The 16,111-nt window shown below is 31.4% G+C and overlaps 1 protein-coding gene across 1 annotated transcript; it reads left to right on the top strand.

Annotated features, from left to right (window-relative positions):
- Positions 1-8,679: 8,679 nt before the first annotated feature.
- On the top strand, positions 8,680-12,410 carry LOC108486566 (uncharacterized). Its single transcript, XM_017790684.2, has 5 exons — positions 8,680-8,905; positions 8,998-9,721; positions 9,826-10,232; positions 11,703-11,801; positions 11,905-12,410. The coding sequence occupies exons 1-5, from the start codon at positions 8,772-8,774 to the stop codon at positions 12,116-12,118; spliced, it is 1,578 nt and encodes a 525-aa protein (XP_017646173.1). The 5' UTR covers positions 8,680-8,771; the 3' UTR covers positions 12,119-12,410.
- Positions 12,411-16,111: the final 3,701 nt, after the last annotated feature.

Raw genomic sequence — 16,111 nt, 5'->3', positions numbered from 1 at the left:
TCAAGGCTTACTTCCTATTCTTTCATTTGATCAAACCACATTTGCGCCTCTCTTAATAGATGGAATGCAACTAAACCTATTTTGTCTTTTTCATTAGTTCGTTAATTGTCAAAAAATTTCTTGCATCCTTTCAGCAACCCTAAAGGATCTCTAACCCTATTATAAGTGGGAAATTCCATCTTAGAGTATCGTGGCACAATGGACCCATCTTGTTGTGAGTTTGAATTCCCCCTTTTGCCTCTGTTGTTGCCCTATTCTTCATTATTTTTCTTTGTATACCCTTTCACTATCTTTTGGACCGAAAGAGATAACTCAACCATCTGCTTCTCTAATGCTCGTTGTCTTGTAGTCATTTGTTCCATGCAAGCACCCATCTTAGCTTCCAAAATCTCCTCATTACCCATTACAGAAGGATCTAATACCAAGATGTTATGAGCCTTGACATAGGAACTAGTCACAGATCTAGGTGTGAGAGAATTCTTGCTCCGACTTATGGTTAATCAGAGAGGTAGACTCGCCCTTGACTAAACCCCCTCCAAGAATAACTTTATAATAAAATAATTGGTTGTTCCTTCTTTATTCAATATTGGCGGTCTTTTGTAGATTTTTAATGATAAAGGAAAAAGTCCTGGTTAACATAAAATAAAGATCCCTAACTTATAGGATATTTACTACCAAAACTAAAGTTTATAAAGGAAACAAAAATAAAAATCTAACATAATAGAAGAAATAAATAAAATTTTAATTTGTTGTCGTCTCCATTTCTATTCCTTCTTTCTTTGATATTATTTTCCAATTAAGGCATCCACATCAACACTATGATAGAAAATCTAGTTTCTTTAAGGTATTTGTGGTTTGCACTTTCTAGCCTTTTTTGGTACTTGGGATGGTAAGAATGAGATTTTTTTGATGGATTTTGAATTCATTTATTCCAAATGGAATGGTTTTTTTTTTTTTTTTGAAAAGTGAATGTGAAGTAGAGTTTGGTGGATATTTTTTTTATAGTGGGTAGGTTGCGTTTATGGTAATTGTTTACTGCTTCCCATTCTACTACATAAAATTTTTATTTTATCCTCTTATATTTATAACTTACTAAAAGAGTAAAAATATGTTATAAAAACTCATATGTTTTATGTTTAATTTTTTTGAAGAATTATGTTTAAATATTTATTTCTCTTTTAAATTATTGAAATTACTAGAAATAACAAGAAAAAATTAAACTAAAGTTGGGTTGTTTGGAGTGAGGATGGATGTATCCAACATCTATGAAGGTGGTAGTGATTTTCAAGATTGGATATTTGTAGTGGAACAAGATGGATGATGAGTAGAGCATGCCAACTATAAAGTGGTGTTATGAATATATTATTAAGTGGATGTTTATCAAGATCAAGATAAGTTTTGACGTACTTTAAATTTTAATAGTGATTAAAAGTAGATTTTTACTTCATTTTACTTCTTATGCCTATAAATAGAGACTTTGGAGAAGCATTGCAAATATTCCCATTGATCAATAAAACACGCTCTCTCTTTACTCTCCTATTCTCTTTGTTCATTCTCTGTATTTTATTTTATAACATGTTATCAGCACGATTCTCTTTTAATTTTTTTTCTCCGTAAGTCACAAAAATATCCCAAAATTTTTTATTTTCGATTGCCTCCTAGATTTACTGCTATTTCAATTGAGGCTTGCGCACTATAGGTAATCATTAGAGCCTTTAACCACTAAGCCAGGGTGATAACGATGATGTTAAAGAATCTCAGGTATATTTTACTATAATTTATTTATTATATCATGTTTATTATAATTGGAGACTAAGCATGACAACATGAATAGATAGATTTTGATTTGGAATCTATGCATATTTTGTGATGATGATTATGAAATAAAGAAACAATGGAGACATCTAGAAGTCTGTCCTATTAGATTTGTTGCATTCCCTGGAGTGAATGCAAACATAAAGAAAATAAAAAATATAATAATGAACCACTAAAAGTGGGAACATAGTAATAAATAAGAGAACAATGAGAGTTCTCAAGATAACTCTTCAAAGGATAAAGATAATATATGTTATCAATGTGATGTGAAAGATTATTGGCCACATATGTGGTGTATGCCCAAATATTTTGTTTCTGTTAATATTTTTTGATAAAGGATATGAGAATGTAGTAATGAATTCTATCATTACAAATAGAAAATATTTATCTTATTTGGTACTGAAACAAATAAATATTATTCCAATATTTGGTAATACAAAATTAGTTGAAAGCTCCAAAAGAGTTAATATATCAATTTCTAAAAAGCACAAAATTTGTAATGGTTAAAGCATTAGTTTTAAAAGATATTTATTATAATGGATATCATATTAACATTATTAGTACAATTGAAAGGCATATTAAAGTAAACCAGAAGTTTATTGATACAAATACATTTACTACTTTACATGACCAGTTAGACCGTCCTGGATTATATATGATGCGAAAATTAATTGAGAATTCATATGGACATTCATTAAAGAACCAGAAGCTTCTTGAATTTAAAGAATTCTCATTTGTTACTTGTTCTCAATGAAAATTAGTTATTAGAAACTCACTAGCTAAAGTGGAGATTTTAATGTCTTGTATTTGAGAAATGAATATGGGTCCGTTCATTCACCATATGGATGGTTTTGATATTATATGATTTTGGTAGATGCATCTACAAAATAGTCACATATGTGTTACCAATTTGCAACCATTCGTTTGCAAGATTACTTGTTTAAATAATTAAATTTGTATCATGAATTAAGACAATTCATCTTGCTAATACTGATGAGTTTATATCTGTCTTTTATTGATTGAGTTTGAAAACCTTTTGTAAAAGTTTACTATTTATATGCATATAATTAATTGAACGCCTTTGATTAATATCTAAACCATTACTTATGGGAACTAAACTTCCTATTTCAACATGAGATTATATTGATTTACATGTTGTACATATCAAACCAATAAGTTATAAATACTCCCCATTACAATTGGTTTTTAGTCAAGAGCTAAATATTTCTTATCTTTGAATTTTTTTTATGTGCATATATATGTTCCTATTGCTTCACTACAACGCACAAAGATGAGTGAATACATAAAGAAAGTTGGAAATATATATATTAATTTAGAGTCCTTTTGTATTATTATATGTTTTAAATGTATTGGAGAATCAATTATGACATTATTTATGATTACTATTTTGATTTGATAGTTTTCCCGATATTAGGGGGAGAGAAATAATAACTTGTAATGGGTTAGGGAGAGAGTAATTTGAACCAGAAGTTCAACAAGGATAACTCATTACATTAACTGTCAGATGTATTTACAAACTTAATGAGAATGACCAAGTGTTATATACCATCTAATATTTTAATTTGAATCAAAGTCCCAATAGGATAATCGATTAGAATAAATAATAGATTGATCAGTTCCAAAGGTGAAAATTCTTCTAGATGGACATATAATGGAGGCAGGTGTTTCAGAAGAGACCCAAGACATAACTAATAACTAAAACTCCATAAGAGATTCAAGTACCTGAAACTAAAGATTACAATAGTGAAAATAAGATGTCTTTTTAAGTTATATCAATTTGAAAAAATATCGAAATAATAAAAAAAGTGGTCGACAATGGTTTTGCATGCAATATTATTGTTAAAATAATGAAATAAAATAAGGATCTTGGATAAATTTATTGAGAAATATAGATATGGAATAAATTGATCAAAATAAAAAGACGCAACTCAAGTAGAATTAAATTTATGGAATTTTTGGACCAATAGTCCAAATATCTAAAGGTATAAAACTAGTGAGGGTGCAAATGAAGTAGTTTTGCAAAACGGAATAAAATATGAAGTTTTTTACTAAGTCCTGGTATTGATTATGAAAAGATATAATATTCTTTTATGGTGGATCTAATAACCTTTAGATATATTATTTTGACAATTCATAAAAGATTTAATTTGCGTCTAATGATTGTTGTTACTACCTTTTTATGAACCACTATATAGTAAAGTTTATATTAAAATCCTTGAAGGATTTAGGATGCTAGAAGCATATTGAAATTCTCGGGAAATTGTTCATATGAACTGAAATAAGTTGAACATATGTGGTAAATTTGACTTAGTCAATAGTAGTTGAAAGAGGATTATAAAATGATTCAAAATACCTATTTGTATCTTTATAGAGGGATCATGATTAAAGTTTGTTATGATTATTGTCGAAACTCCTGAAGAGATCAAAATATATTTCCCCCAAATTTTTTTCTCACTCATGACTTTCAAAATAATGTTGATATAAATGCTTAGCAAATATGTTCAAATGGTCATTTAAAAAGCTAGTATTAAAGATTGAATACATAGAATATCAGAAATTATGTGATGTTTTCATGAGGGGGAGTAAATACGCGCTGTATTCTTTTTTCCTTAACCGAGTTTTTGTCCAATTGGGTTTTCCTGCTAAGGTTTCTAATGAGTCAGCATATTATACGTATTATATATATGTGTACTCTTTTTCTTTCACTAGGAACATTTTTTCCCACATGATTTTTATCTTAGTAAGGTTTTAATGAGACACATCATCTACCAATGGACATCTAAGAAGGAGTGTTATGAATATCTTATTAAGTGGATGTCTATCAAGATCAAGATCAAGATCAAGATAAGTTTTGATTTACTTTAAATTCTAATAGTGATTGGAAGTGGATCTTTACTTCATTTATACTTTTATAACAGTAATGGATTTGACAACATCCATCATTGTCTCACTCCATTACCATCTCTAAATGTATTTGGCAAGTCTTTCTATTGTAGGGATCGTATCAAATTAGTCCTTGTACAAATCAATTTAGTCCTTATAAAATCAAAAGGAATCAAATAAGTCCTTTCAACAAAGCTAACATTTTCTATTTAACACGTGCCATTATTGTTTAACAGAATTATATCCTAAATTTTTTTATGATTTTATAAATTAAATATTTTTACTTGGAGTTAAATTACAGATAGAAAATATAACTTTCATGTCATTTAAATAAATTTAAATGATAATATGATAAGATATTATCTTAGAATACCACGTTTTAAGAATTTGAAAAGTGGAAGTGATCCATGAGGATCGAGGACCGAGCTGCTACATTGCCCTTAAACTTGCCTAATATCCACCGAATAAAATATCATATTTCCATCAAGTTAATGCATTATATATATTAGTTTTATTTACTCATGCATATTAATTAAATTACATTTAATTATTTTTAAAATTTTAATAAATATTGTAATGTTTTATTAATAATATGGGTATGAACTTAAAACATAATAATAAATAAGTTTAGTTTTAAAATATGATAACTGATATTAAATTGAACTTAAAAAATAACATTTTAAACTTTTTTAAATATAAATATCATAATAGTAGATTATGTGAAATTCTATTTTTATGTACAGTTTCTAACTTAATTTATTGTAACACTATAACCATTTTAATTTTAATGTAAAAATAGTGATAAATTTAAAAAAATAAAAAAATTTTAAAATTTCCGATAACTTATTATGTAAAACTGTAGATTTAAGTGTTAAATATAAATAAATTAAAATGATTTATTATGAAAATATAACTTGAAAACCATCATTAAAACGTTGCAAATATTTATTTTCTTTCCTTGTTCCATGTTAAATTTTAAAACCTTGTAATAATAAAAAGAATATTTTTGGTTTATTTTAAAGATATTTTGTGAGAATTGGGTATGAATGATTTGTTTTATGTTAATGAATCGCTAATGTATTCCAAAACTATTAAGAAGAAAATGAGTCCTTATCTTCATTTGAGCCACTAAATAATAGTCTCTCGCTGCATTATTCTCCATAACTCCTACTCAATAATGTTTTGGATTTCATAAAAAATAAAACTACATCAATATAAATAACGAGCTTAAATATTATCAATGAATTACAACTTTGGTTGAGAATTTTAAATCTATTCAATACAAGTGTTTAAATAATTTATAAAATATAAAGTGTAAAAATTTGTGATTACTCAAACACAATTAATTTTATTTTATTTAATTTATAAATAATTTAATTTTTATAAGTTAAAATAAATATTTTACATTTCAATTAGTAAAATGAATTTTATATAACAACATTTTAAAAAATCTTTTGAAATTATTGATTATTATTTATTTTTAAAAACTTTATTAAATTTATTTTAAAAAAATCAAAATTTACCTAAGCATAAAACAAAGCTTATAAGCTAAATTAAGGTAATATGTCAAAAAAAGATAGTTGGCGAAATAAGTTTTTTTTAATTAAGAAAATAGATCGATTTTAGAGATTATAGCTGGGCACGCTTTTGTAGGACAACATACATTAGCAAATAAATATAATTATAACTATTTATATTAAATACAATATCTGAATAAATAATATAAACACATATTTATATTTATGTAAAAGACCATATCTAAAACAAAATAAATTAAATAAATATTTATATTTATTTAAGATATCATATTTTAAACAATTAAATAAACAAGATTTTTGGAAAACGAGAAATGGAATAAGGAATTAAGTTTTACTAGATGTTGATACCTTCTTCTATCACCGAAACCTTTGAAATTTTTGGAGAGAAAAGAAAATAATTTTGAGAGTGAAAAATTCGTTGTGTGTATGTGTCTAAAGAATTCTACAGTATTCTTTAGGCTTTTATAGGCTTTCAATATAGAGGAATTTTAGAAATTTTCATGAATAATTATACAAATCTGCATTAAAGGAGTTTTAAATCAATTTGAATAAAATCAAAATCAATTTGAATAAAATCAAATAGAGATATTTGTTCTTTTAAAATAAGTTCTATATAATATCTTTTGGGAGAAAAAAATAAATTTTGTATTGGGCTAAAATATCCACAATCCCTTTTTGGCTTATCTGACCGATCCAAACATTTCGCATCGCCCATGTTGTATGGGTATGCCCAAACCCCAATGGGTTTGGATCTGTACCCCTTTGCGTGCGAGGCAAAGTTTTAAGCTTCAATCATTCAATAACTCTTAAGTGGGTTCTCATATATATGTATATCTCACATTTGGTATTTAACTAATGTGGGATCTAAGTTTTTCTTTTCTCAACAAATATTCACAAGTGGCTTACTTTGAGCTTCAATATATATCGTTGTAAAGGTCTCATGAAGTAGATATAAAGCCATAATTTTATAATTCAACTCTCCACCTTTACCAATCAAGAATATGCCTCAAAGTTTTCAAAAATTTTAATTTTTCCAACACACTTTCTGCACAGTTGGCAGGAAAGCGCGTCCAGCTGGGCGTGCTTTCCTTTAATGGTCAAATTTGAAATCCGGCCAATGATTAAATTATAAATGACCCAACGGTAACTTTTTTTTCCTATATATACCCAAGTCATTTTCCACTCTTTTCACTCAAATTCAGTTCTCTCTATTCTCTCAATTTTCTCAAAATTAATTCCAAAATTTTTAGTAAATTTGTATAAAAATTTTTTAGTTTTACTTTATTATTTCAGAAATTATTCATTTTAATTAATTTTCTACGAATGAAAAATTCTCTTATTTGTTTCGACGACAAATACAATTCTTTCGGGCAATTGACAATGGTAAGAATTTTTTTTATTTTTATTAATTTTAAATAAGTTAATTTTAAAGTTTCTAATTTTTTAAAATTATTTTGTTGATATAAATAAGCGAATCAGATTTTGAAGGGGTTCATACACAATTTATGAAAGAGTGCACCCAGTGCAATTCGTCATCATTTGTAAGATACGGGATCCTTACATGCGTGTTGTATGCTCGAGGGTTGTAAATTCGATCCCACACTTATCAGTGCGTTGGTGGAAAGATAGAGACCCGAGATACACACATTTCGTATTTCATGCGGTGAATGTACAATCACATTCGATGTCGTAGTTTTATAACTTGATTTATTGGTAGATGAGTCAATCGTTACAGGAGAAGTGGTCATTTTTTTATAAGGAGGACCTTTGCGAGACATTTTTAAGGAAGATGCCGAACAAGTTTCAAGATGATCGGATAGAAATGAAATGGTTGGAAGATAATTTTCAATGAATTTGATGAGCACATGACTACCTTTGAAAAATAACAATACGCCTGAACATTCATCCTGATGTTTATTGGGGCATTTTAATGCCCGATAAATCTTGAAATTTTGTACGCATAAGGTGATTACTACAATTGGGCGCACTTTCTTGACAACTGTGAAAAAAACTCGTCCAACTAGACTTGCTTTCACACAATCTTTTCAAAATCGAATAATTTCTTTTATTTAAAAAACAACCTATTTTACCAATTTCTTTCTAGCATATATGCCTAATTTAGTGAATCTTATATGCAAAGCAAGACCAAAAAAAGGAAAAATCAAATCTCAAAATTAATATTGAAAAAACTATATTGAATTATAACTATTTAAAAAATTGGACTAAACCAAAGCAGTACAAAGTAATGTTTTTGTTTAGGGATGATCATGGATAATGCGTGATTTTTTAATTTCATTAAATGAGAAATAAACGGCCAGTGACCTTCCACGTAGCAGTACAAATCTTTTTGCCGCCAAGATTATTTCCCGCCCAAACCCTCCAATCATCATAAACCCAATATAACCACAATCACCATGAGCATTAGCCATTGGACACAGTCCCCCACCCCCCTCCAAAAAAAAAAAAAAACCTTCTTCCTCTCTTCATTCCTGTTGCAAAGTTCTTTTGTCTATCATGGCGTCTCAGAAACTAACAGAGTATGAACGTCAAAGGCTCGAAAACATAAAGAGAAACGCCGAAATGGTGGCCGCACTCAAGCTCCACTCAAAAGCAGCCACTCTTTCAGCCGCCACCGCCAAACGCCACAGGTAAAACAACATAAATCCCATTTTCTTTTTTTTTCTTTTCCCCATCTATTTTTTGCTACAATATTTGATGTAAAAGAGATTTTGAATTGCAGGACGAAAACGTATAAAACGAGTCCAGAGAAAAAACCCAAGACGGAAACCCCTATCGTAATTCGACGGTCGTTGAGGACGAGAGGTATGCCGCCGGATTCAAAAGGTTTGCCTGATGACTTTTCTGACAATTTCGATAAAACCCCAAAATCCGTTAGCGTTATAAAGCCGCAATCGCCTCGTGTTTTGGGTCCTATTAGTATGGTAGATGCTTTTAGTGGAGATGATGAAACGGAGTCTAACAAAATGCTGGTTGGGACAATTTTGAGTATTGCAAAGGAGACCCAAGTTGGTGTTTCGGTTAAGGATGTTAAAGATGAGATTTTTAGTGAGAAAGGAGCTTTGGGTTCTTGCAAAAGTGAGGGTTTTGAATCACTAGGTACAGAAAAGGTTGATGAGAGTTTGAGTGGAAAAAGGAAGTTGGTCAAGGGTGTGGTTAAAAATGAGTATTTGGATAGTTTAGTTAAGATTGAGAAGAGTGATCAATGGCTGGAATCGTTGGATTTGAAACCGGAAAATGTAGCACGGCTTTTGCCTGGAAGGATTATGGTGGTTAAGTTTTTCCCTTGCAGTAGTGTGAGGATGATTGCAGCTGGGAACAAATTTGGGAATATTGCATTTTGGAATGTGGATTCTAACAATGAAAAGGAAGATGGCATATATCTTTATCGCCCGCATACTGGCCCCATTTCTGGGATTTTGATTCATCAACATTCGATGTCAAAGGTACTTTGGGTTTCAAAAATCTTTGTATTAGACCGAGATTTTACAATTTGTTAAAGGGTGTGCATATATGATGTTTTCTCTATCTTTATTGCTTTTGGATGCAGATTTATAGCAGCTGCTATGATGGCTTTATTCGATTAATGGATGCTGAGAAGGAAGTTTTTGATCTGGTGCATTCTTGTGATGATACCATATTTTCCCTCTCTCAACAGCCTAATAATTCGGAGACCTTATATTTCGCTGAGGGTCGTGGAGGATTGAAGGTTTGGGATATTCGGACTGGGAAGTCCAGTAAAAACTGGATGCTTCATGAAGATAGGATCAACACCATAAACTTCAACTCGCAAAATCCCAACATAATGGCAACCAGTTCAACGGATGGAACTGCTTGCATTTGGGATTTAAGGAGTATGAGCGGCCATAAACTGAAAACCTTAAAGACTGTGAGCCATAGTAGGGCTGTTCATTCCGCTTACTTCTCTCCCTCTGGAAGCTCTCTTGCGACCACAAGGTATTAAGTCTTTTCTTAACCCTATATTCATTGATGCTTTTTGTTATCTTCCACACCGGTTAAGCAACTTGCTTTGCAGTACATACTCTATTATATATCATGGTATGATTGACGTGAATGGATGCCCTCTATGTTGAGATGTGTAGCTTCTATTGTTTTGAGGATGTCTTTGGTAGTAGGTGGTTCTAAGATGTTACCTTGTTTATCAATTGTGTCCTTTTGGCAATTCTAAACATTGCTTTAATTGGTGATTTCTGGATAAAAGGGAAAAATCGTTACATGTGGTGTTAAAATAAATGCTGCATAATTAAGTGGGAGGCCAGCCCCTGCTCATCTGGAGGTGCACATCCATTTAGGGACATATGCAAAGGGGTAAAGAAAGAAGTTAGTGGACAACTGCCAACGAATATAAGAGGATGCCTGTGAGAGGGTCTCAACCTTCTCAAACAAACTTCCAAGAATGACTGCTAAACATAAAAGGTTTTCTATCATAAATATAAAAATGTATGAACCAGAACTAGGGGTCGGCCAAGCAATGCCCAAAGACTCCCATGCCTTTCCTGGTTGGACCAATCCAACCGGCTTTTGGTTCTTGAGTGTGTTGGGAGATTAGGCAGGAGTAGGCAGTTTCGGTTAGCACTGTTGCGTTGGTAGACAATCAAGTTCTCCAATAGCAGCTTAGCTTAGTAGCTTAACTGTTCCTACTGGCACGGTGCTGCTGGATGCCAGTCATTGGTTTATATGTTCCTCTTAGTATCTACTCTAGGAATAAATTTTTTTCCCAATCTTTTTTTGAGAACCGTCTAAAGTTACAACTAAAAAAACTGAAATGGTTTTGAATTATCTCAATTGAAGTAATGAGCCTCCCAATAGAACTTCGATTTGATTGCAAACAATTAAATTATTTGGCATAGGATAGGAAAGTAAGGCTAGTTTCAGAGTTTTAAATTATTGGTTGACTTATGTAATAATTAAAATTCAATTTTTATATTTCTTTATATAGTTTCCACTGCTTTTGCAGTTATTTTGTCCCAATACAAAACTTGTTCTGAGTTCATGCATTATTGATTCTTCACCTGCTGATAAGAATAATTGAAACCAGAAGCTAAAATGCTCTCTTAAAAAAATAAAAGAAATGACATTTGCTCATTTTCATGACTTTGCCATTTGTTTTTTTTTTTTTGTGTTTCTTCCTTCATGTGTTTTGATGGTGATTTGACCTGGGATATTCAAGACCTAAGCTAAACAAAAGCAATCACAGACGGATTGCTGGACAGGATTTAAGCTTTCATAGGCCCAGATAAATGGTTCAAACCAGCTAATGTATTGTAGCTTAAAATGAAGATATGGACAAACCAGAAATACATATTCTTCTGGTTGCATAGAATCTTCTACAATTTAACTTAATGTAATCTGTATTTTACTTGATTTTCCCCCTATTAAACTAACATTGTTTTTTTTTTTATATAGTTTGGACAACAAGGTGGGTATAATAAGTGGAGTTAATTTTGAGGACGCTTGTATGATATACCATGATAATTGGACTGGGAGGTGGCTTTCCAGTTTCAGGTTGGCTTTTTTTGCATGTCTTTCAAGTCCCACTCTTTGTTCTTCTCAAATGATCTGCTTGATGGTTTAATTTTTTATATCATGTATATATATTTGTACGCAGAGGTATATGGGGGTGGGATGATTCATACATCTTCATTGGCAACATGAAAAGAGGTGTTGATGTAATCTCTCCATCACAAAAGAGAAGTGTTATGACTTTGCAGAGTCCAGAAATGTCTGCAATTCCATGCAGATTTGATGCGCACCCATATGAAATTGGGATGTTAGCAGGAGCCACCAGTGGGGGTCAAGTTTATCTATGGACACCATGTTAAAAAAATCTGAATCTTTCAAGGAATTTGTGCTTTGTACTTGCTAGCAAGGTTTTTTTGGTCAGACTTAGTAGCCAATGTGCATCACATATCCGATCCTTGAATCTCATTTGTTATTGACAATTCTAGTAACCAGTGCTTACACTTTATGATATCATTATCACGTAAAAAATTGTTAGAAACAACAGAAGCACAACTGATTTGGCTTGACTTATAGTCAGACAGTCATACCGTATTCAATGTTGGCTTTATGCTTAAATTTCAATGAATGGGGCTTTGATTTCTTCTTTTCCAATTTTAAAGCTAACGAATGACAGTCGTCATTGTCCTCACATTATCAGTTATACAATGTAAACTATATTCTGCATGGATTATAGTGAGGTCAAAGAGTAAATTAATTTTTTTTCGGTTAAAATTTGATATTTGTATTTCAACATAAGGTAAATATGGCACCTTATTTGTTACATTTTAAATTTTTTGTCACGTTAATTTTAATAATACAAATAAATAAAAATTTAATAGAAAATATTAATTTATATTTTAGGGGCTAAGTTATTAATGTTTCTAGAGAATGTAAAATACAATTTAAATCTTATTATTTTGATTAAAATTTATTATAAGTTTGTGGACGGTATTAAAAAGTTGATTTCTTTTTTGTTGTAAATCAAAGAGTTGATTTTATTTTATTTTATTTTGGTGAGAAATACAATGCAAAAGAAAACTTAGATCACCAAAAGTTAGAAAACCATTAACTCTATCAGCACATAAAACAATTCCAAGCTGTTCAGGGGTGTTTTCAAAGACTTGCACTCCATTTTTCATTTCGGAAGCTATCTTAGTAATGTAGTCAGCCACTTGATTTTCCTTTCTTGGGATGTGTTTGATATTCCATCGGTCAAAAGTTTGTAATAGCTGAAAACACCTTATCATTAAAGTTGATGCTGAATCTCCCAAATGCCTATCCTAGAAAGCGTTAGCCACCTTGAGGTTGTTTGTATGCCACCTTAAGATTGTCCATCGGGAATACCCAAAAGCTCTGCATCAAAAGTGGAACAATCCCCTAAATAATAGTTGAACTCGATGATCCAATCTCCAAATTGATTTCGCACTACACCACTAGCAGCAGCAAAACCTACAACAGCTTTAACGGATCCATCAGAGTGTAAAAAATCCAGTCACTTGATAGAGGAAGGTTAAACGCATTAACTAAAAAAATCTAGTCATTTGATAGAGGAAGGTTAGACACATTAACCATTTGTCTTGGTTGCTTTTTGTTGTAAGCTAAATCAAACTGCTTGACCCAGCTCATGGATGTCCTAATAGTTTTAAAGGAACTCCAAGATAATCCTTGAAACACAAAAAGGTTTTTGTTCTTCCATATGCGCCAGACAACTAAGCCAAAAAGGCTAGACCAAGTAGTCCCAATGCTTAATATCTTTACGGATTACTTATATTGGACTCCATCTAATCAAAAAGGTTAGAGGAGAAAAAATAGAGTTGATTATTTGTTAGCACAATACATGACCGGACTTCCTTGGCAGCAAAGCAATCCCCAAGTACTTACAATATGTCTTAGATTCATGATTACACAGAGGACAAGCACCATCATTGCCGATGCCCTTCCTTAGGCTCTCCATGTTAGTCAGAAGACGTTTAAACACAAGCCATAAGAAAAACCGAACAAGATGATGATCTTTAAATTTCTAGATGATTTTCTACCACTTATCCCTTAGATTCCACGTGTTCTCCTTAAGAGACCAATATACACTTTTAACTGAGAAGGATCTAGTAGAGGTACAAAGCCAATTAAGTCTATCTGCTTTTGCTGAGGGATGGGGAGGAGGAATGCCCATAATTTTTTAACAATATTTTTCGACAGCCAAATTCTGAATAGATTAAGATTCCACATACCTTCCTTTGTTACTATATCATTGAAAGTACAATTAGAAACAAAACTATTCTGAACAGGCATATAATTATACAATAACCTTATATACAGAATCCAATGATCCCTCCAACATGAAATAGAATTCCCATTTCCCACTGACCAAAATAAATTCCTACGCAATAGAAGCCAAATCTTGGTAAGGGCTCTCCAAACAAAAGAATAGTTTCCACGTGCTATGCTCACAAGAAGCCTCTCCTTCATCCCATACTTTGACAGGAAAACACGAACCCAAAAAGCATCCTCTTTTGAAGCAAGGTTAAACCCTAACTTTAAAAGAAAAGAAGTATTTTGGTCCCCCAAATGTTTGAATCCCAAACTACCACAACCACACGGATGACAAATTGAATCCCAATCCACTAATGACATCTTCTTCCTTCCATTGATGACTCCTTATAAAAATTGTCTGACAATTTGTTCAATCTTTTCATAGACTCCTTTTGGAATCCTCATAGATCGCATAAAATAATTTAGGATGGAAAGAATGACAGATTGAGCAAGAGTAGCTCTACCTACAAAGGAGAGATACCTGGCATCCCAAATATTTAGCTTGTTTCGTACTTTTTCAACAACAAATCCCATAGTGCCATAAGTTACTCTATCGTGAAATAAAGGAACCCTTAGATATGTTCTAAAGTTCTGAACCCTTTGGAAGCCAAGAAGAGTGCTTATTCTATCCCCATCCACTCATCAGGAGAAAAAAATGTTGGTCTTAGAAGCATTAACCCGGTGACCAGAGAAAGAACAAAATCGATATAAAGTTTCCTTAAGAATCATAACATGACTTAAATCGTCTTTGGAGAAAATAACGAGATCATTATAAAAAAAAGTGTGATGATACAGGGCTCGAATGAGACAATTTAATAGGGCTCTACTTATCGCATGAGATAGCCGAGTGAATACCATGTCCTAACTATTCCATACACAAAACGAACAAATATGGAGACAATGGGCATCCTTGACGGACCCCTTATCACTGACCTGAACTTTTGAGTTGGCACTCCGTTCCATAAAATTTGCATAGTGTAATTTGAAATAGCAGACATAATAACTTCCCTTAGAAAAAAATCAGGAATTCCCGCCACTCGCAAATAACCATCAACAAAATCCCAACAGACCCTATCGTAAGCTTTCTCCATATCAATCTTGACTTTCATCTACTCATTCTTTTTACTCCTCATAGAATGAATGACCTCTTGTGCGATAAGGATATTATCAAAAATGCTTCTTCTCGCAATGAAGCCAACCTATTCAGGTGCAATGATTTTAAGGAAAACTACCTTAAACTTATAAAGGACCGAGCATAGACTGATAGGTCGAAACTGAGAAAAGCTTTCCAGATTGGAAACCTTAGGAATGAGAATAATAAGGGGGTTATTCAGCTCCCGATCAATCAATTCACCATCGAACGCCCATTTAACTCACTTACAAATATCACCACCGATGTTCTACCATTGGTTTTGAAAAAAGAGTGCATGAATGCCATAGCTGCCAGGTGTGTAACACCCAAAACTTGGCTCGGTCGTTATGGCCGAATTCAGAAAGCTACATTGGCCATTGGAATGACCCAGAAAAACTTTTTTGGTTTTCAAACATTCTTTTTAAACTATTTGTGTAAATCATTCAAAACTAGTGAAATCAAATATTTAACTTAATCTCACAAAATATCAGAATTATAGAAATTAATGATTTCGATACTTGTAAATGTTTGATCGCTATTCAAAACTTTCATAATTTCAATCATATTTCAAAACCATTCATTTATTTATTCAAAACTAAAGAACTTAGTTATCCGTCACTATTCAAGAAAAACATGTTAACTTCAGAAATCAAATGTCTTAAGCAATCTCATTTGTAAACATTAGTAATTTTGAAAACTAAGTCTAATTTTATTAAAAATTCATTTATCAGAATTGCAGCGAAAAAATGTAATATTGACATATTTTTATAAGAATCGAAACGAAATTTTTTTACTAAAACCATATTTTGTTAAAAATCAATATTTCATGTAAATTCGATAAAACATCAATAAACAATTTAAAACCTAAAAA

Source organism: Gossypium arboreum, chromosome 6 (genome assembly GCF_025698485.1).
Source record: "Gossypium arboreum isolate Shixiya-1 chromosome 6, ASM2569848v2, whole genome shotgun sequence".
In the NCBI taxonomy this organism is placed as follows: Eukaryota; Viridiplantae; Streptophyta; class Magnoliopsida; order Malvales; family Malvaceae; genus Gossypium; species Gossypium arboreum.
Note: the sequence above shows the minus strand (reverse complement) of the source record. Positions and strands in the feature narration are given on the sequence as shown.

What these genes read in the sequence shown, in the direction of transcription:
- LOC108486566 (XM_017790684.2), top strand. Translation starts at nt 8,772, where the DNA reads ATGGCGTCTCAGAAACTAACAGAGTATGAACGTCAAAGGCTCGAAAAC. An exon ending in GCCACCGCCAAACGCCACAG is followed by an intron (nt 8,906 to 8,997) that starts GTAAAACAACAT and finishes TTTGAATTGCAG; the next exon opens with GACGAAAACGTATAAAACGA. An exon ending in AGCTCTCTTGCGACCACAAG is followed by an intron (nt 10,233 to 11,702) that starts GTATTAAGTCTT and finishes TTTTTTATATAG; the next exon opens with TTTGGACAACAAGGTGGGTA.